The sequence below is a fragment of the Anthonomus grandis genome, chromosome 2, assembly GCF_022605725.1.
Source record: "Anthonomus grandis grandis chromosome 2, icAntGran1.3, whole genome shotgun sequence".
In the NCBI taxonomy this organism is placed as follows: domain Eukaryota; kingdom Metazoa; phylum Arthropoda; class Insecta; order Coleoptera; family Curculionidae; genus Anthonomus; species Anthonomus grandis.
Window position 1 is genome coordinate 21,639,075 of NC_065547.1, and position 21,530 is coordinate 21,660,604.

At 30.3% G+C, this 21,530-nt stretch overlaps 1 protein-coding gene across 1 annotated transcript in view; it reads right to left on the bottom strand.

Moving 5' to 3' along the window:
• LOC126750726 (myrosinase 1-like) overlaps nt 1-8,010 on the bottom strand; it is a 38,731-nt gene extending 30,721 nt beyond the window's left edge. Inside the window, exon 1 of the mRNA XM_050460438.1 lies at nt 7,890-8,010. Coding sequence (XP_050316395.1) covers nt 7,890-7,939 — 50 coding nt within the window. The 5' untranslated portion in view covers nt 7,940-8,010. The remainder of the gene's footprint in view (nt 1-7,889) is intronic.
• Nucleotides 8,011-21,530: the final 13,520 nt, after the last annotated feature.

A 21,530-nucleotide genomic window follows, 5' to 3' on the forward strand; every position in this document is an offset into this window, starting at 1 on the left:
GTCCCAAAATATGGCAATTTAATGCAACTTACGAAGCTATACCAAGTTGCTTCCCTAAGGAGTTATAGGTTTGAAAGAGAAAATACAAATTTTGAAAAAAATCAATATCTCCGTTATTCTTGAACTTAAGGCAACCAAATTTGGTACACTTTGTGGATGTATTTAGGGCATTACTTGACAGTAACTAGAGTTTAATTGAAATTTTTAGAGGAATTATACCGGGTGGCGCACCATTAATATTCAACAGAATTTTGTTAACCCTTGATGGATTTAAAAAAATCTTTGCTTTGTTTTGTGGGTAATTCAATTCTAAAACTTTTCTTACTCTAGTAATTTTTTGAAAAACCTCATAATTTTCATCAAAAACTCAAATAACTGAAAACACGCACTCTAGGTGTGTTATTTAAAATCATCGAAAATTCAAAAGTTGGCTATGAAAAAAAAAGTTGCGTTAAATTGCCATATTTTGGGACCCCCTACATGCCCCTGCTCTATGTCGGTTATAAGACAAGATTGGGTAAATGTGTTACCAGGGAAATGGACCATCCCACAATAAAATTATCTATTGCTAAATTTTTGTGAAGCACTTTTTATATTTCGTAAAATTTTTTTTTTCCTGTCTAACTCTATAGTTTTAACAATTCCCTTGATTAAAAACTTAGAGATAATTTAATAACTTAAAGGTCGTGGCAAGAAAGTAAAAATATCTGAGGGGGTCCCAGTTATAGGCTTTTATTATTTTATTATTTAAATGAAAAATACTTCTGTCTGTCTGGTCTTCGGGGTAAATATGAACCACAGGGAGACAATAACTTTTAAATATTTTAAAATAAGTCCTCAATCGTTTTTTCCTAAATATTTTTTCATCCAATAACAACATGTTTATGATATTTTTTTAACATGACATAATATCTAATTATTTTGTGAATTACATATTTAAGTTTCCTATTTGTTGCTATAACAACAAATAGTATCTTTTAAAATATATATATTTTTTTAAGTTAAAATAACATAGATACCCTATAAACTCTACATTTAATAAAATATTTTTACAGATAGCAGTTTACAAAATGCTTAGAAGTTTATTGCAAGAGACGGATGTCAATGCGTTCGAAAACATGAAAAAAGGGTTTGAAACTCAATTATGTAATAAAGAAGATACAGCAGACCTTGGTATATATTTTAAAAATAATTATATTAAAAATTGCAAAAATTGGGCATAATATTACCGCACATACTGCGGATTAAATACCAATATGCACATAGAAAGACTTCATAAGTCAATTAAGTATATATACCTGCAAGGAAAAAACGTTCAAAGATTAGAAAAAACTATTGCAGCTTTGATGAGACTTGTCAGGGATCTTTTATTTGACAGAATTATCACCCTAAATAAAGGTAAAATTTCATCAAAAATAAAGGAATTAAGGAAGCGACATGACTCTAGTAAAACTTTGAATTCCGCTAATATCATAAAAATTGCTGACGGTGCATGGCAAGTTCCGTCCACGTCTCATTCTAGCACTGTATATACCATCGTTGAAAATACAGATAATTGCGAATGCTAATTAAAATGTTCAGAATGCCATTTATGTATCCACCAATATGCATGTGATTGTATAGATTGCTGCATTCGTTGGAATATGTGCAAACATATCCATTTGCTATGCAGATATATCAAGGAAGAAACAAAAAAAAGTAATTCTGAAGAAAATATAGATACAAATGAGGGTAGTAAGTTCAATAAAATACCGCCGGGCTATTCTATAAATATTTTTGCATTATTTCAAAATTATATATTTACTTATAACGACAAAAGTAATAAAAAAATATAAAACTTAACTAAATTGTACTTATATTACATGTGTATTTATATTAGTACTTCATAATATGAATATTTCTTTCAGGCAATACTAAAATTGGATCCTTACAAATATTTGATAATCCAAAAGCCACTGAGTCACAAGCTCTTTTTGAGTGTTTAAATGCCAGTGCCAGCACATCTGCAGACCATAAAAAAACAATTACCGAAAGAAAACAAAAACTTATAGAAAAACTTATTATGGAAGTCGACAAAATTGAAAATGAGAAACAATTGGTTGCTGTGGAAAAAATATGTTCCAGTATAGAGCCAACAGTAAAAGCTCTTCAAAATAATATGCCACTTCTTCCACTGATTAAAGCAAGTCCACACAATAAAAAAATTTTATCTCAACGCAGACTGTTTAGCACAAAGAAAAATCGCAAAAGAAGTAATAACCATCTTACCAAACCCTCTCAAATAGAGCAAAATAACATCGCAGTTGAATTATTGCAAGGAAACACTCTGTAAAAAAATATATAGGTTTGGTATATTATTGGCATATAAATAATTTTAATTACAATAATTTAGCTTCCTTAGAGCATAACGTAGCGAAGGGTTAGCAGAAAATGAAACCACTTTCTTACAAAAAAATTTCATCTTCCCGAGCTGGAAATAACACAATACATAATGTAAATGGATATATATACACCAATCACTTAGTTTTAATGCTATTTGTTTATATCTAAATAAACCAACGAGCAAAGAAGCAACTACAAAATTGTTAAACACTGGTTAACCAAGTGTTTATGAATGTTCTTCTTAAGAATCTTAATAGTTTTCTTTATTTTAAATAAAAAGCACAAAAGAGAACAGGCAGCTTTTGAATTAAATTATGTATTTCATCATACCATTATTATTACAATAGAACATTAATTAATAGAAATGTAATGTTCTGTGTTTTTTATTTAAAATTGAAAAAAAAACTGATACTATATTAAGATTCTAATAATTTACATATACACTTGGTTAACAATGTTTAGTAATTTTGTATTTACTTGTTTATTTTGATATAAACAAATATCATTAGCTAAGTGATTGGTTTACATGTATATCCATTTACATAATGCATGTATTGTGTTATTTCCAGCCACATTTGAAGATGATCTAAATATAAGGATAAGGTCGAAACGTCGGCATTTTTTTGTAAGAAATTGGTTTCATTTCCTTATTGGGTCCTACTTCTGGTAACCCTTCACTACATAAATAAGTTTATCTTTTTCTTTGTTTTTTATTAATATTTTAAAATTTAGTTACCTATACTATGGTTTTATTTTGGATTGAAAAATTATTTTTTTTTCTAAATTTGAAATATTTTTGAAATAATTGCTAATTTAAACATATTTCTCAAAAGCGATATTTTAAAAATTCCAAATCCTACATTATTACTATTATATATCAGTCTGTATATGCAGCTAAATCTATTATCTATTTGCAGATAAATAATAAACAAATCGCATTTTTTTATCTTACATTTTTTACCCATATAAAAAAATACCTTGGTATTTATTGAATAAAATATCAAAATGTTTATGAATCCTAAAAATTAGCAATTTAAAGGTTAATGGTTACATTCAGAAAAGTGCAATATGTTTTTACCATCTTTAGAATCCTGCACAGTTTCCTAGTCATAGCAAGCACAATTTTCAACACATTTATCTCATGAATGGTTGAATAAAATAATGCCATGTGATTTTATTACATTACGAGTTCATTGAAATCGTAGTAGGTACCTTTATCAATTCTTAACTCATTTTAGGGGTCTATTTAATATTAGTGCAATCAAAAGTAAATGTTTTTTGAAGAAAATTTAAAGAGAGGCATTTCTATTTTTTAAAGTAAAAAATTGCGGAAAAATTAAGTTTTTTTGCGTGAAAACGAAAAAAGTAATAAATAAAGTTAATTCAAAAGACACTAACCCAACCGATGGGAGGCTCCAACCGACGGTCAATATCCGTTTTGAGATCCAACTCTAAAAAAATTAAAATTCGACATTTTTTCTTTTTGGAATTGACTTAAATCAGGTTTAACATTAAGGGAAGGACAACTATTTAACATTAAGAACCAAAACTGAAAAATCCATATAAATTAGGTATAGGTACTTAAATAGGTACAAAATGTCCTATTACTGTACCCTGTACGTAGCGATATAACCTTTAAAAAAATAATTAATAAAATAATCCTCCATTTAACACAAAGCTATTTTATTTTTAACCAACTCCACCTTAAAAAATATCTCTCAGAGCTGCCGGCGCGGCGCGCAACATATGCAGCCGGTATTTTAATATGAATAGCGGCAACGTAGCACCACACATCTGACTGCAGAGGCACAGTGATTTCCAGGCGGCAGACGCTAGTGGGGCGGTGCTCTGTCGCAGGCATATAATATATAAATTTTAAGGGGGTTAATTATTGGCTTCGCCGTACATTTTATAGAAAAAATTTAAGATAACTTTTTGAAGAGACCAATCTGGCAAACCCTTGTGTAAAGTTTCAAAAAATTTTAATAAGCGAATCTTGAATTATTCGATTAAATGTAATTGCAAAATTAGCAAATTTTCGGTTCAGGTAAAACCAAACGGGCACCAGAAAAATGAATATTATCGCTGAAGTGAGGAAAAGTGTCAATAAATCGGTTACAGTCGATATTTGAATGAACAAGTATGAATTATTCAATCGACGAAAAAATAACCATAATTAAGTGGCATTATGCGGGAAACAGTTTTAGAGCAGTATCTGAAACATTTTCAGTTTATTTCCCCATTAAGCTATTTCGTCCATTTCAACTGATAAACGTATTATCAATAAGTTCGAGTCCAAAGGTACCGTAATAAATAATTGTAAATGTTCAACTCAGGATATCGAAAATACAGCCGAAGAAAGAGAGAACACACATCTTATTATTCTACTGAGTGTGGAGGAAAACACAATGAGGGTTACGGGTGATGAGGATACGAGGGTTCTTGGGCAAGAGGTAAATAAACATCATACAACGGTATTGCTCACTTTAAAAAAACACAAATATTATTCCTATAAATCCGAAAAACATCAAGAGCTGCAGGAAGGAGATGAAGAGCGAAGAATGGCATTTTGTTTTGAAATGATGGAAAGAGCAAATAATGATAGGAATTTTTTAAGAAATATTTGTTTTACCGATGAATGTACATTTACCCTCAACAATAAACCAAATGTTCAGAATTGCCGGTATTGGAGCCAAGAAAATGAACATCGCTTTGTTCATACTCGGACACAATATCCCCAAAAAACAAATGTATTCGTGGGAATTATCGGACACCATATGATTGGACCCTTTTTTATGGATTATAAATAAATATTAAAAAAAGGCAAATATTATATTTGCTAAGGCATATTTGGTATACAGTATATATTTAATTAGGAATTTAAAAAAATTATACATTATTCATACAACCTGGCTTAATGATGACATTCCCAGTATATTATTGGAAATCCCGGGATATACTCGTAGACTGTTTAAAATAGACGGTGCCTATTAAAGACACTCTATATCTTCAAAAGTCTTGATTGTCAAATTAATCCTTGGCTAAGTTTATTTTTAAATTTAATTTATTTTCAAATTAATTTTTTAAAGTTCATTTTAATATTAAAAATTTCAAAATTTATTTTTTCTTATACAACGGGATGATCAATATTGTTACTCAAACAGTATTGTTACTACATTTTCAATTTAATTATGCTATTTTTTAAATAGAATTCTCAGTATCCAGTATCGCGTTTTGATAGAGCATTCTTTTATGTTTAATTTGATGGTATTTTAATAAGTTTGCCGTTATTATCTAACCGTTTTCTCAAATATTATACTTAAAAGAAGATTGACATAGGTTTTTTCATTCGCATTAGAACTTTTATTTTTACTTGAGAACGATTTTTTACTTGAGCATACTGGAAGCGCAAAAAACAAACTACAAAAAATAAACTAGAATAAAAACAGTTTTCAAATGAAGAAATCAAATTGGCAGTCACCAAGTCAGTTGTACAAATTTCGAGAATTAGCGTCAGATGTAATAAGACCAATATACAGGGACTTCCAAATACAGAAATTGTCACTAGAAAAATGCCACAAGAAAAAAAATATCACTCCCCTCAAGTTCAGTTACATCAACAATTCCTTAAATATATTAACAACATTAATTAAAAAGATCATAAAAAAAGTTCTATCACAAAAGTTTTGCTACAAACACATATCAACCTCACGTGCGAAAGATTCTTCTGCACGAAGCGAAACATGTCTAAGAGACTCTTGTATGCGCTGCACCATATCTTCCCTAGTCGTGGGTGCAATACGCAAAACTTCGGATATCCCTTCAACACTTTACACACACGTTCCATAATGAGCTGGTGTACTATCCAACTGTAGCTACATCTTATGCCTTACAAAGTCGGGTTAAAACTGGTCTCGGTCAACGCATTTAAATTTGGTCTTGGTCTTGGTTAAGGTCTTGAGTAAAGCGTGGAATATCCTTTCTTAAGAAATTTTGAAAATCTTCTACTGTTACTGTTACGACTTTCAAAAAAGTATGAACCAATAACAAAATCATGTATTATTAGTCTGACATTTCTGTGGAACGTATATTCATCAGTGTAGAGTACAAATTTACACAAAAATCTTGTTTTTTGCTGCTGGATTTTGTGCTCATTGACCAAAAGTAATTTTTTTCCATAAAAAAAATCATTTTCAGCAAGTTTGTGATGTAACTAAGCATTATAAGGATGATTGATTTGTTTTTATTGAGATATTTTTCCACGCATAATTTCGATATTTCTAATTTTACTTATTTGTCTTACGCCATTTTCCAGTATTTCTACAACCGACATGGTGATTACCAATCGGTTTCCTTCATTTAAACTATTTTTGTACTAGTTTGCTTTTTGTACTCTATGCTTTCAGTATGCTTGAAAGGAACTTTTAATTGATTCAACACTCTATTATCAGGGTGTCGGGTTTTAGAAATTTTTTTCCGAATAAACTCTTGAAACCATAAACCAGTTCCCAAGGCATTCACCGATAAGAAAAATTATATTTACTTATTCTTGCTGAAAGTAATTAATTTTGACACAAATTTACTTAACATAAATGATAAGTAACCATTATAATTGACATACGTCACACAATAAACAATAAATAAATCATGGCCAACTTTTTACTTGTATGATTTTTTTTAAATTTTTAAACGAGATAAGCATTAGGGATTAATATTAATTATCTTTACTACTAATATTATACTATGGTTATATAACTATTGATTTTTTTATTACTCAAAAGGGTTCGAAATTGAATTGACAAAGTACTTGTCTCCGTTATTCCATAAAATATATATTAAACGTTTTCCGTCGTAAGTGTCGTAATGCCTCTATATTTATAAAAAAATGCGCCATACTTTCTTTAAGAATAAATTTTGAGAAAGCGGTTAGAGATAAAGGCAAAATTGTTGATATCAAAACGGACAAAAAAATGCTTTATCAAAACGCGATATTAGATACAGGTTGTTCAATTAAAAATTATCGCAAAATTGAATTGAAAATATCATTATTTGAGTAACGATTTTGATCACCCCGTATAAAAGAAAACATTTTGGAATTTCGAATGATAAAAGGAACTTAGCCAAGCCCTCTACATGGATTTTTCAAAAAGATAAAAAACTTCGGAGGTAAATATTAAAATGTAAGTGATACATACATTTTCGTGAAAATTTCTTTAAATTGTTAATAATTACGAAACATCGCATTTTAGGGCAAAATGTTTGTAGGCTTAAAGAATGAATGAATGAACTGAATAAGAGACCCATTTTGGAAAAAAATATAGATTTAAAAAAAAATTCAACGATAATTACCACAAAAAATCTTGTCTTACCGTCGTTAGAAAATCATAAGATCCGGCAACTAGAATATTTTTTTACATAGACTGAACACACTAATAAAACTGTTACATCGCAAAGTTCGGAATTCGTCTAACTTAGAACGTATATAAAGTATTAACAATATTTCTTACCCAATAATGGCGGAAACTAAAATACAGAATATGAAAAATTGTCGACACATAGTAAATAAAGGTTCATACAAATGAAATAAAATTTATTGCGAGAACGATATTTATATGACTGTGATCTAAGATTAACAAAAGGTAAACAAAAAATAAAAAAATTAATTTTTATAATAGAAAACCAGATTTGTTCCAGCTCATAAATAAATATTAAAAAAAAGCAAATATTATATTTGCTAAGGCATATTTGGTATACAGTATATATTTAATTAGGAATTTAAAAAAATTATACATTATTCATACAACCTGGCTTAATGATGACATTCCCAGTATATTATTGGAAATCCCGGGATATACTCGTAGACTGTTTAAAATAGACGGTGCCTATTAAAGACACTCTATATCTTCAAAAGTCTTGATTGTCAAATTAACCCCTTACTTGAACATCTATTTCTGCAATTAACAATAGCTAGATCTTTACTAGCTGTAGTTTTATAAAGCTCCGAATATTATATATTATATATAAATAGTCTACTTACCGATTTTGACTCCATTTTATCTTATATCTGTCCTAGCTTTGAGCACGTCATTATCATGGGCGACTTAAACATAAACTTCTTTAACCTTAATAACCCTTTAAATGAATCCTTCGAGTTATATTCTTTAACCCAAATATTGAGCGAACCAACAAAAATAACTGAATATACTAGCACCCTTATTGACCCAGTTTTTGTGAGCGAACCTGATTATGTCCCTTCTTGTGGAACATTATCAACAGATAATTTGTCTGACCATGAGTTAGTTTTTGTCGAATATAAATTAAAATCACCTAAACCTCTAGCAAAATTTATCACATATAGATGTTATAAAAATTGTAACTATGAAGCCTTTCAGCATGACTTGCATTCAGCCAACTGGTTTAAAATTCTTCAAAATAATAATATTGGAAAAAAAAATTGAAATATTTAATAAAACTCTTTTAAACATTTTTTATATTCATGCTCCGCTAAGAAATATTCAATTTTCAAAAAAACCAGCCCCCTGGCTGAATCATGAGGTAGTCGCAGCACAAAAACGACGCAACGCAGCGTTGGCAAATTTAAACAGAGTCGCGTATTGAACGAAACGAAACGATAATCCTATAAGATACAGTGCCGCAATTACTTAGTTAGGTCAGACAATCAAAAGATTAAAAGTATATTGAATTTCTTTGTTCGCAAAACAATCCAGCCAAAATGTGGAAGACTCTTTCTAATACGAGTGAATTAATTTTTTCTTTTCATTTTTCTCTTTCTACTATTGAGGAAATTCATATTGCTATTTATACAATAAAAATCAATTCGCGAGGAACCGATTATATTTCTGATTTTATGTTAAAACTATGCAGCCCTATTATAGTCGACACTTATTTATTACACATAATTATTTATTGTATCGAAAGGCAATATTTTCCTTTTTTACCTAAAAACCAATGTGGCTTTTTGAAAGGGTCAAATATAGCAATAGCGCTTATGTCTGTAACTGATAATATTTTGGAGTCTAACGATAAAGACCTGGCCAGTCTCTTAATATTATTAGATTCTTCTAAGGCTTTTGATACCCTGGACCATGCATTCTTGTGTTCCAAACTGCATTATTAATGGTGCTCAGATGCTTCTTTAAATATTATCTCATCTGTTCTTAACAATAGATTTTAGAAAATAACATACAATGGAACTTCTTCTCAGACTCTAAGTATTCATTCCGGTGTTTCTTAAGGCTCTATTTTATCTCCTTTGCTTTTTATATTATACACCCCTGATATTCCTCATTTTACTAATTTCTGTACAGCTATTGCCTTTGCTGACGATACGCAACTGGTATATAACTTTGATGCCACCAACTTTGCTGATGCAACAAAGCGTTTTAACCACGACTTAGAAACCATTAGGTGTCTATGTCGTTTAATGAACATAATCTACAACTTAACTTTAATAAATCCAGGCTTCTATGTTTTGCAAGTAAAATAAATAAAATGATTGTCAAAAATAATGTTAATATTAACTTAGGAGGGGTCTTACTTCCTTTCATAGCTTCCGCGAGAAATTTAGTTTTACATAGGGACGAAGATCTTCGTTTTAGCCAATATGTCAAACAGTTGAACAAAAAAGGCCTTTTTGGCCCTAAAATTAGTTTTTATTCAAAAACACTAACTTAATTTTAAATTAAAAAAGCTACAATGTGAGTCTCTTGTTCTTAGTCATTATGCTTACTGTGATTTTATATATACGCCTTGTTTGCGGTTATTAGAACAATAAAGAATTCAGAAAATGCAAAACTCTTGTTGTAGGTTAATATATGGCTTTTTAATAAAAGACTGAATATGTCAAACAGATGAAATTTTCATCTTGCCAATTTTGTTCATAAAATTATCACCGGCACTTCTAAGACCTCTTCTATAAAAAAAACTTAAAAGTAAATTTATTCCAAGAAATAAAGTTCATCACTTAAATGTGGGAAGGAAAGAATCACTTACTACGCCCAAATTTAAAACTGCTCGATTTAAAACGTGATTTGCATTTAATGCTATTAAACTCATACAACCATATGCCTAACTACTTTAAAATTCTAAATATTAATAAACTCAAATTTAAATTTTGTTCTTTTTTTTTTCAAGCGCAAATATAACTAAATATGTTCAATCTCATCAAAGTCTACAAGTTGAAAAATCATGTTTTATTGCACCAATGATCTGTGTATTTTCTGAGTTTACAGCCCGCTCCCTTCCCTTTATCTGTGCAAGGAATTTGAGCGTTTAATTCCGGCAATATACCCCTTTTTGAATCTGTATTCTTCTTTATTTTTATAATGATTCTGATACATTTGTAGCGTTTGAAATATGTGATGTGCGTATTACCTAAAATACTTGTGTTTAAAAGACTTAAAACAATTAGTTTAGTGTTTTTGAATTAGGTGAATGAAGAAAAGTTTGGATGTAAAGAGCTTGTCTCAGACCTGTGCTAACCTATGGCACCCAAATTTGAACAAAAAAAGAGATCGTATGAATAGCAGAAATAAATAATATCAATTGATAAAAAGGAGATAAGGTGGGAACAGAGATAAGGTGGGAACGTGGCGACATTGATGTGACCACCATGATAAAATTGAGCCATGGTACATAAAATACAAAGTAAGATCTTGCGCCTACCGATTTCAACTGACCGACGTTACATTAAAAGTAGTTTCCATTAAAATCCATCCGTTATAATGAAACTTTCACCCATTTTATTTTATTGATTTTACTGTGCATTTTATTGTTTTTGTGAGTATTTTATAAGAATTATGGCATTAATTGTTTAATTTGACAACCTTAGTTTAAAAAATCAGACAAATAGTAGACAAATAGTAGTTATAAAAGGTGATTATTAAATATTCACGGTAATAGATATTAGACTCCACATTTAAAATTTAAAGTTGCGAGGTAGTATAAGTACATTTCACTATCTGCTATATGAAAAACAATATAAGAAAAGTTAATCAAAAGGCCGATTACAAATTGCTTCAAATGATAGTCTTAAAGCTTTTTTAATTATTCCAAGATTTACACTACAAGCTCTAAGTTAAAATTTGAAAGCCTCTAATCTCTAAATTTAAAATAAAATTTAATTAATTATAATAAAAAAGATAGATACATTTTCGATAAATAGTTCATTAGGTCCTTTTATATTAATAACTAACAGCACTTTCATAAAAGATGAATATGATAGGGATGTGCATTAGGCAGCCTAGCATGTTCATCTGATATGAAGATGTTGAGAAAGGGAAACAAAAAATATAATTTAAAAATGTTGGTCGAGACCCAGATTGCTAAATAACGCGCTAAATACAAAATGCCGACTTTTTTATAACATTTTATAAGCCTTATAGTTATCGAAACCAAGTATGATATGCTCTATAAGTAGCTGTTAAAAAATCAAACAGAATTTGTCTAGGCAGACAGGTATAGGTCCCGCATAGAGTAATTAAAAGTATGAGAGGGTTCAATCCTATAGTGACAAGTAGGCATCATCTTTACCCTAAACTCGATTGCAGCGTACGGTTGCGGTCTAACCGAACTAACAAAATTGACATTTGTCACAGTCGGTAAAATAGTCTACTGTAATACCGATCCGTCATAGAAATGAAAGGCGTGCTATTCAAAATTTTAGAATGGCGCGAAATTTAAAATTATTGACCCATTAAATCAATTTTTAACAGCGTAAAGGCTGTGAATATCGATCATAAACTTTAAAAAATTATGAAATAGTGCAAGTGTATTAATTTAATTTTTAAAGAAGCTAAGAGTGATAATGTATGTAATTTAAGTTTATTTTTTACATTTTTTAATTGAATTCGTTGGTTTTTTGACATTAAATTCATCAAATTTGCTTTTAAGCTGTTAAGTTAAGGCATTAACGCCCTTCAAAAAAATAAATTGTTAAAAATGCACTTTTCATTGATTTTTAGAGAATGAGAAAGAGATTTTACAGCCCAATACGCTATCAAAAAAAGATTTAATGTGTCAATTATGTAAGACAATATTTTAGAGATTTAAGTATAATATATTAAGTCCTATTTTGAGAATTAAATGCTTGATACTAACAAATTCACTGTTATCAACAAATTAACAAGGGTAGGGGTAGAATTAAAGTCAATTGTAAAGTAAGTTTATAATTTATTGTCTTAAAAGGGATACAATTTGTTTTTGTGCTGCTTTAGCACAACACTGTCCATGGTATGTATTTTGCTTTTTCTACATTTTGAGGATATGATACAAAAATGACAATTTATCAAATTTATAAATTAATTATTTATAGACATAAGAACTATATTTCTCAAAAATATGCCCTAAAAATTTTACGTTTACTACCCACTTTTTTGTACAGAGGGTACCCAAAAATGTTAGGGGAGTGGTAATATATAAAAACTAACCCTGTAATTAAAATATTCTTTATGGAGAGTATGATATAAAAAATTAGTTAACACTGATGTATACCCTAAATTCTAGATGTCATCGGTCCTTTTTCTTAAATATTCAAGGAGAATCCCTGGATCTTACTTCCACCTTATCGAGGTGAGGTACCTCTTTGAGTAGTGACCTGGTAGAATGGAAGTTGTTTCACTTATTGTGCTTTTGGTACTTCCTAGCAGCAAAGCACTGATAATACCTTTCGTCAGACCTAGTAAAAAGTGGTCTAGCATAATTATGTTCATTCTGAACATTATATTGAGATTGCTGGATTATGATAGCAGGTAATAAAGTCAATGTATCTTCCCAAGGTACTTGTGCCTCAACCAGTACTGGGGCATTTTGATTAGTACTTGGGCCAGCAATTAGGAAAGCACACTTTCTTAAATGAGTATGTATAGTACTAGTAAATGAAATATCATCAAAATGGTCTTGACATAAATAACACCTTGTTGAGGTTGGGCTTAAACCAAGTATTTTAAACTATTCGGACCTCCTAATAATGTCACTTTCAGGAAATTTAAAGAAAATTTTATTTTTGTATGAATCCTCAATAGGCCAATAGTATGTATTAGAACAAGTAGGTGCCTTGCATTTAAAAATGAATTTTCCTGGTGATAACATTATTAGGGCAGTTTTAAAATGGTAAACAACAATTTTAAGTGACCTACAACATGGTGAAAACTATTTGATAAAAAAAATTGCACTTACCCCATCCTAGGGATCTGAAACCACACAATAAAACAACAAAAAAGCTTCTATGATGAAATTACACTTTAATGACTTTAAGCTACATTTTTAACTATTTTTTGTTGAGAAAAAAAACAAAAGGACACACTAAGGATGTGCGATACGATACGATTTTCTTTAGTACCGGTATTTTTTCTTCCGATACTCGATATTTTGTACCGGTACTTTAACGTACGATTCGGTCCGATCCGTTTGAGTTTTATGCAGTACCTATCGTATCGAAGAATGCTATGAAATAAATTTAATTTAATCAAAAAGATACCACATAAATTAATATGAAAATTAATTTATCCGTAGTGTTGGCAGATGCAACCCATTTTCTGAACGCCTATTTTCAAAGGCTGATGCGATAATGGATGAATGCCGTAACTGACCTCTTGGAGATAGACTTTCAAGGCTATTATTTTTAAATTCGTTAGAATTAAGTTACTGGAATTTGTAATTATTTTTCAATTTCTAGAATAATTATTTTTGTCTTACGTTTTAATGTTTTCTGTTGTTCGGTTTTAATTTTAGTGACGACAAATGTCAAATATTCACGTGTAGTTATTTCGAAATAAATGCTGTTAATAAATAATATTTTAATAAATAATACTAAAAATATCAGTATTGACCATACCAGTCCGCGCTAATTTAACATTTTTAAAAAATATATATATTTAGTTAAATCGTACCGGTACTTTTAAAACGATACGATACGATCCAAAATACCGGTACTTTCCTCAGTATCGCACATCCCTAGGACACACCCAATGAACGCCAAAATAAAAAGGAATAAGCAATGGCGACGTCTGCCGCGACGATCCATGATGCGAAGGTGGGTGGTGGCAAGGAACGAAAGAAAGTCGATAATCTAATGACAATTATGACAGAAGTTGGCCCTCGATGCGGTCTAACCGAACTAAATTTGTTAGGTTAAGTTTTAGAACTTGATGATCAGGTTAGGCTACCTTTCGAACACTCTTTTAATATTCATTTCTCTATGAGGTCCCGTCAGTAAAAAGTTTCAGGCCATTCCATGGGCTGCGTACTCTCTCGGATTGACAGTTCCCTATAAAGTTCAGGTACGGGTCACCTGTAGCGCTGTCCGCCTAAGCGTCGGTTAGTCGTTTACGACTTGATTTTCTTTAGCTGTTGAGCCTTCGTTTTGCTGAATTTTATGAAGTGTTATTAGTTTTCTTTAGTGATATTGTTTAATTACTGTATTAATTTATATATTAGGTTTATGTAAATTACCTTAGGTAAAGGGTGACTAGAAAACGAGAAATATGATGTAGATATGATAGATGATTCTATTACGAATAAGATGATATAGAGGCAAAAATAAATCCATTCATACTTAAGATTTAATTAATTTTATACCTCCGATGTGTTTCTCATTTTTGGGTATTAAACATTCTAGGCTTTTTAAATAAATAATAAAATGTTTAAAACTTTGGTCATTTTGATACTAAGTACATACTTTAATCTATCATTTTCTTATTTTTTTAAACTGATGTTCAACAAAACAATTTTTAAGTTGAGTTGCTGGTAGGGCTTCACATAACAAAATTACTTGCTTTTCATCCAGTAAATTCATATTACCAGTAATTCTGTATAGCTATTATAAAACAAAAAGTTATCACTATATGTCAATGTATTGCATGCCAATTTTTTTCTTAACCTTCAATTAACTTGTAACAACTAGAATAAATTGAACATAATGTAATATCCATATCATATAAAATTCACGTGATTTTTTAGATTAGAAGATAATGGTGTGAAGTTATGAACAAGCCTGATTTACAAGTTATACATGATAAGCAAAGATACAACTTTAGGGTATGCGAAGTACACTTTGCAGATGATGCAAAGTTTGTTGCAAATAGAAATCGCACAAATCTAAAGTATATGCTATGCTATCTTTGCATCTTGCTATTTTCAAAGGTTCAAATATTACACACTTCATGTTGCCTTCCACGGAATATATTCCTGATGTTAATGTTCTAGGTAAGACCGGAAACTACAAATTCTTAAAAATTTGCTAAAAATATTAAATTGCATTATTGTCTTTTTAGAGGCACTTCTAGAGATAAAAGCATGGATGTGACTGCTTTACAAACACATGATTACTTAAAAAGAATAAATCTGGATCTTCTCATAATTTTATTTTAAATATTAGATTATATCTAGATTACCATGATGACTTACAATTATTTATGCCAAGAAAAGTTTCTAGATTGTAAAATATTTCTAGATTTTCTGGGGCCAAAATAATTAAATCTGTTGGTGTTAGCACAGCAAAAGATTTAACACCCAAAGCCCATAAGCTGTACAATATTGCAAAGAACTTAAAAAGCGTTTGAATTTTCAAAATACATGAAACAAAAATCGTATTAAAAAAGTTTTACACTTTTGTGAGTCAAATGATTTATTTCATATTTTGCATTGTTTTTGTTAAAGAGTCCAAAGGCATATAAGGTGTTGAGGGCTCCCTTTGCATTACCATCAAGAAAAACATATGAACCAATTGAATAAAATTCATTTTAATGTTGGGATAGTTCCTGGGATAGTTAGAAGCAACCAATATGCTTTCATTTTAGCCAAGGAGAAATGGATTCTGATAATCTTAAAGTACTAATTAGAGAGACCATTTTAAAGGTGCAAGAGATTGGTTTTATTATCGTTAGTACAGTTTGTGAACAATATTCAGCAAATCCCAATGCTATCAAAAAGTTAAAGGCTGCAAGTCCTAGACAAGGGGCTAATGATATTGACATATTTTAAATAGGTGATCAGAAAATGTTGCTTCATATGATACACCCCACCTATTGAAACGGATAAGAAATAATTTAATAGCAAATGATATTTCATTCACCATCAATAATACAAAAATGAAAGCAACTTGGGAGCATATTTACGAATTAGTGAAGGGGATTTCAATACAAGAATGTATTACAAGCTAACTGATGCTCATGTATACAAAGAGAAAAAAAAATGAAGGTAAAATATGCAGCCCAAGTGTTTTCTCATCAAGTGTCCTCTATTATGAGATGGACTATCAAATATGGTATGTATAAGTCTGACGTCTGTATTAAACAATCCATTTGATAGCTTAAATCAGATTTATTTGCGTATATTTTATTTCAGGTCGTGAAGGAGACCCAAATCTGCCACACAAATGGCGGATTTTTCGTCCTTTGTGGATCAGCTTTTTGATAGCGTCGATGGATGTTCCTATGAGGCAGACCATGGCAAGATACTGAGGTGCGCTGTCAAACCAAATTCTCCTCATATAGAGTTTTGGGAAATGGTTGTGAAACCACTGAGAACAATGAAATTTTTAACTTCAAAGGGAAAAAATGTTCCACCGGTAATAATCAGTTAGATCAAAACATTACGTGGCTTTTTATTTATCTAGAGAAAATTAAATTTAATCAGATTTCAATATCTTTGTCTGGGGAGATTGAATCAATTAATCCATTGGAGAATTTCTTTGGATGCATAAGAAATCACGGAGTACGTTAACATAAATCCATCCAAGTCCTTACGTCTTAAAGAAGATGAAATTGCTATTCCTGAGGAAAATGATGCAAGTTTGAATGCCTCAGATCAAAGTCAAGTTTTACATAAAATTGAGGACTTAAGAGTCCTTTCCACTCATGCATGTCTTGCAAGAGTGATAAAAAAAATATTGGGAATTGTCCCACATGCATTAAACAGCTACAATCTTCATCAGTTTCAGAGGAGCATACATTAATATGTAAAAGAGAATATTCATTGAAAAATGAATAAAAACAAAAACACGATTTCGAAGAATGTTCACATGATATAAATTTTCATGAAGCACATAAAGCACAATATTTTGGGTCAGAATTTGAAACACAAACTAATCATAATTATGAAAAAAAATATTTTTAATCCATTGTTTGCAAGGAACATAATGTATTTGACTTATACATAGAAAAATTTTTGAGTTTTTTTATTCATACTTATTTATAAAAATATAAATTCAATTTTAAAAGGTGGGATTGAACAAGTAAGTAAATATATAAATTAAGTAATATTAAAGAAAAGAACAATTTAAAGCAACTGGCTTGGCAAAGATATCTGTCTTTAAGAACTAAAAATAAGAAAGTTGCAAAATTAAAGAGTTTAGTTGGTTTAGTTAGTAAGTATTTATGTAATTTGTAGTCTGGGTATAATATCCTGTATGTATACATATTATCGTTTATGTCTTGTTTTTCTAATTATTTTTTTCTTGGTTGTCTTAATATTACTTGGATGCTTCTCTTTTTCTAATTTACCACATTTCATGAACGTGACAAATATTTTAAATATTATATTATATTTACTGATATAAATGTGAACTATTTTTAATTCTAATAAAGTTGTTTTATTAGCTTAATTTTAGCGTTTTAAGTCAAGTTACTATTTAAATTTAGTGTTCTTTCTTTTTTTCAAATATAATTGTTGCTGATGTCCGAAATGTGAAAAATAACAATATTCATGATTTTTGAAAACTGATCGCATTGAAGTTCACCTTATTTCACTCACATTCAACTTATATTTTATTTACCCCATCCAAATAAACCTGCAAGATTAGATTAATAAGTTAAAATATTTAATTATGATGAGAAAACGTAATTATTGTACGGGCACAGATGTAAATAACTCCGTGCGGAGCTATTTACATCTGTGGTACGGGTCGAACGCGGCGTGACTATCACAAAGCAACCACCAATAGAGGAGTTTCTCACGTGTAAAGGTTGGAAATAAGTTACAGCGCCGCTAGTGTGTGGGCCCGTAACTAACTTGAAATGGTGGGAAATTCGAATTTATTAAATCCTGTATTGCACTTACTATTTTGGAAATTCTTGTTTTCAAGAAAGTCTAAAAGTGTTTAAAGCACGTTAAATTATTTCGTATGAAAGCGATTTATCTTTTGAACACTTTTGGACATTTCCTGATAAAAGGTTCGGTGTGAATAAGTAAAACAAAACATTAGAGAAGAAATATGTTTATTCAATTTTATTATACACTTACTTTACTAAAATCTTATTTTCTTAGTTGTACAGGGTGTTCCTTAAAGGCATTATACATAGAGTGGGTGATTTTGGGACGAATTTCAAGATTTTTTTTGCATGAACGTGTGTTCTTCTTAATTATTTTTGAGATAAAGGGTGATTGCTTACGACAAACAAAATTCTTTTAAGAATTGAGATAATACTCTAGACATGTTTATGAAATGTGGAACATATTCTCTATAAATAAATATGCATTTTTTTTAATTTAAAAATTAGATTGACATGGTATAGTTTCGTAAGTGTCGATACCTTACTTAAAATTAATGAATGACAAAAATTAACCATTCTAACATTATATAAATTGATAAGTTAAAGACATCCAAAAGTGTTGAAATCACTTTAGAACTCATTTCGTATAAAAGGATTTTATCTTTATTATCTCAATCCTTTATCTTTGTATCACTTTTTGACGTTTCCTAAGAAAAAAAGACTTTGTTCAAAGAAGGAAAATTAGGCAATTTTTTTTAGGCAATTAGGCATTTTCAAACTTTAATAACGCCATTTTTTTGATAGGATCAACATTTGTTGGATTTTTTTTTAGAAACCGTGCAAATTTTTCATCCTTGCCCTTAGCAATAACATTTACTCTTTTACACCAAAAGAACAACGTATATTTGACAAACAGCTTAATCACAATATTTACAAAATTGGGATGATCTTTGCAACATAGCCTTCTGACATCAATATTTTTAATTAAATATGTTTCCAAAGAAGCTGACAAATTAGGTAAATGGCAATACCTTGGTATTAAATAAAATAGTGTCGCAAAACACCTACTAGTCATAAGATAAAAGTTCGTTCCAGTCTCAGTGAGAGAGGAATTAGGATATTGCCTGGCTTGTATGAATTCACCATAATCACCTTTCTTGGTAATGTTCGAAATGTTATCACGACAAAATTTACAACTTGTTATTTTCTTTAGCTTTTTTACTATAAATCCTGCTATATAACATATTGTTGACCGACCAATTCTCGTTTTCCTATTTGAAATTTCTGGAATAATACAATCGACTTCAGGATATAATGGCATTACGCCAGGTATTATTTCTCCTGTAATAAAACACCTTAGAGTATCTAACGCCCCTTGGGTTTGATCCTCCTCGCAATTTGAGTTTGGTGATCGTGACGACAAAAAATTACTAACTATTAATGCTTTAAATGATTTTTTTAAAAAGAGATACAGAGGGATTGATATTTCTTATACCATGTGCCCTAACTAAGCCAAAAAAAATTTCCAATGGATGTTGGTTAATTTCCCTCAAATACAGAAAAAACTTAGGACTGTCCTTCAAAATTAATTTTTTTACCTGAATAAAACTTTGTAAAGTGAAAATAAGATTAGTTAATGATGGTACAGTAACTAATTTGTAATTCTTTTTATCATGATACCTCATACTTTTAAGAAGGCTTATTTGTTTTAGCCAATATTTCTCGTGCACTGAGAAAGCCGTAAGAGCCCCTTTAAGGGGTTTGCTGGACGGTGCTATCTTGCAGTGAGAGTTGCAGCTGTCAAACAGCTGATCCAATAAAAGGATAAGTTCTACAGTATCCATGGCCTCCCTTGGCAAACCTTGAGCATCTTTTATATCTGTAAGACATTAATTGTTGTTATTAAATACATATAACAAATATAGTTAAACAAAAACTTACCCCACTTAGCAATCCTATACATTAAACATCCTACTTTATTGCTAAAGACTTGGGTGCAATGGGACACCTTCATTTTGTTCATGTTTTCAGGAAAGAGATGTGCAGCTGACAATGTGGGACATATTCTGTTTTCTTCATCCAAGTCCAACAAATAGAATTGAACAATGTGTTCCCACTTGGCCACTTTCCTCTTACCCTCAACTTCAAAAATTAGTTCTTTCGTCAAAAGATTATTGCGAATTCCTTTAAATAAGTGGGGAACGTCGTAGACATGGACAATTTCATCCCCGTCTAGAACATACCCATGATAGCGATTATCAACATTGTGTTTAATACATTCTTCTGCTGGATCTTTTAAAAGTGAATTGATGGCAGCCCGATTATTTTGACCTTGGTCACAAATCGAACAAATAACCTTAAGGCCAACTCTCCGGCATTCTCTAATTACATCAACCAGCAATTTTTTAAACTCTAATCCTTTGCTCGGCCCATTAGAAAATGAATATCCTATTGGCTGCTTCCAGCTACGAAATATGCCCTTTATAAAAAATACATTTGCATGGTCGGCTAATATTGGTTTCCTTATAACCCCATTGTCCTGTATACCTTCAATACAATCCTCCTTGATATCATACTGTACGTTCGTGCTAAGCGATATTTCATCAAATAATACAGCACAATATCTTTCATGTATTTTCATTTTTTTAATTGGACCTTCCAAAACATCAAACATTCTTTTGTCCACTCCAGTTTTAAAGGGAATTTTATTTAAAAACTTCGTAAGTGTACCTTTACTTGGTAGTGAAAAAATTTTTGACAGTAGCTTGTAGCCTCGGCCTCCACATTTTAGCAGAGACAGTGCAAGACTTTTCTTGTCTACTGAATATCTTCTTGCCTGTGGTTTTTTTAGCTGATTTTTAACTTGACACATTATGAAGTTATATGTGGTAGTATTTACATACTTTGTTAAGTTAATGAAAGTATCAGATTTAGATATATTTTCTGCATAAGTTAATCTTGTCTGGAAAGACTTTTTTTTGCAGATTATTTGATAATGAGCAGTACTTCATCACACTTTTATAGAAATACTTGCATCGTGGTGTAAGCTGCTTTTGCCTTGTTACTCCTATTCTACCAAGGATGTGTTTATATTGGCGAGAAACTTCTGAAACAAAAAAAACATGTAAATTTAACAAT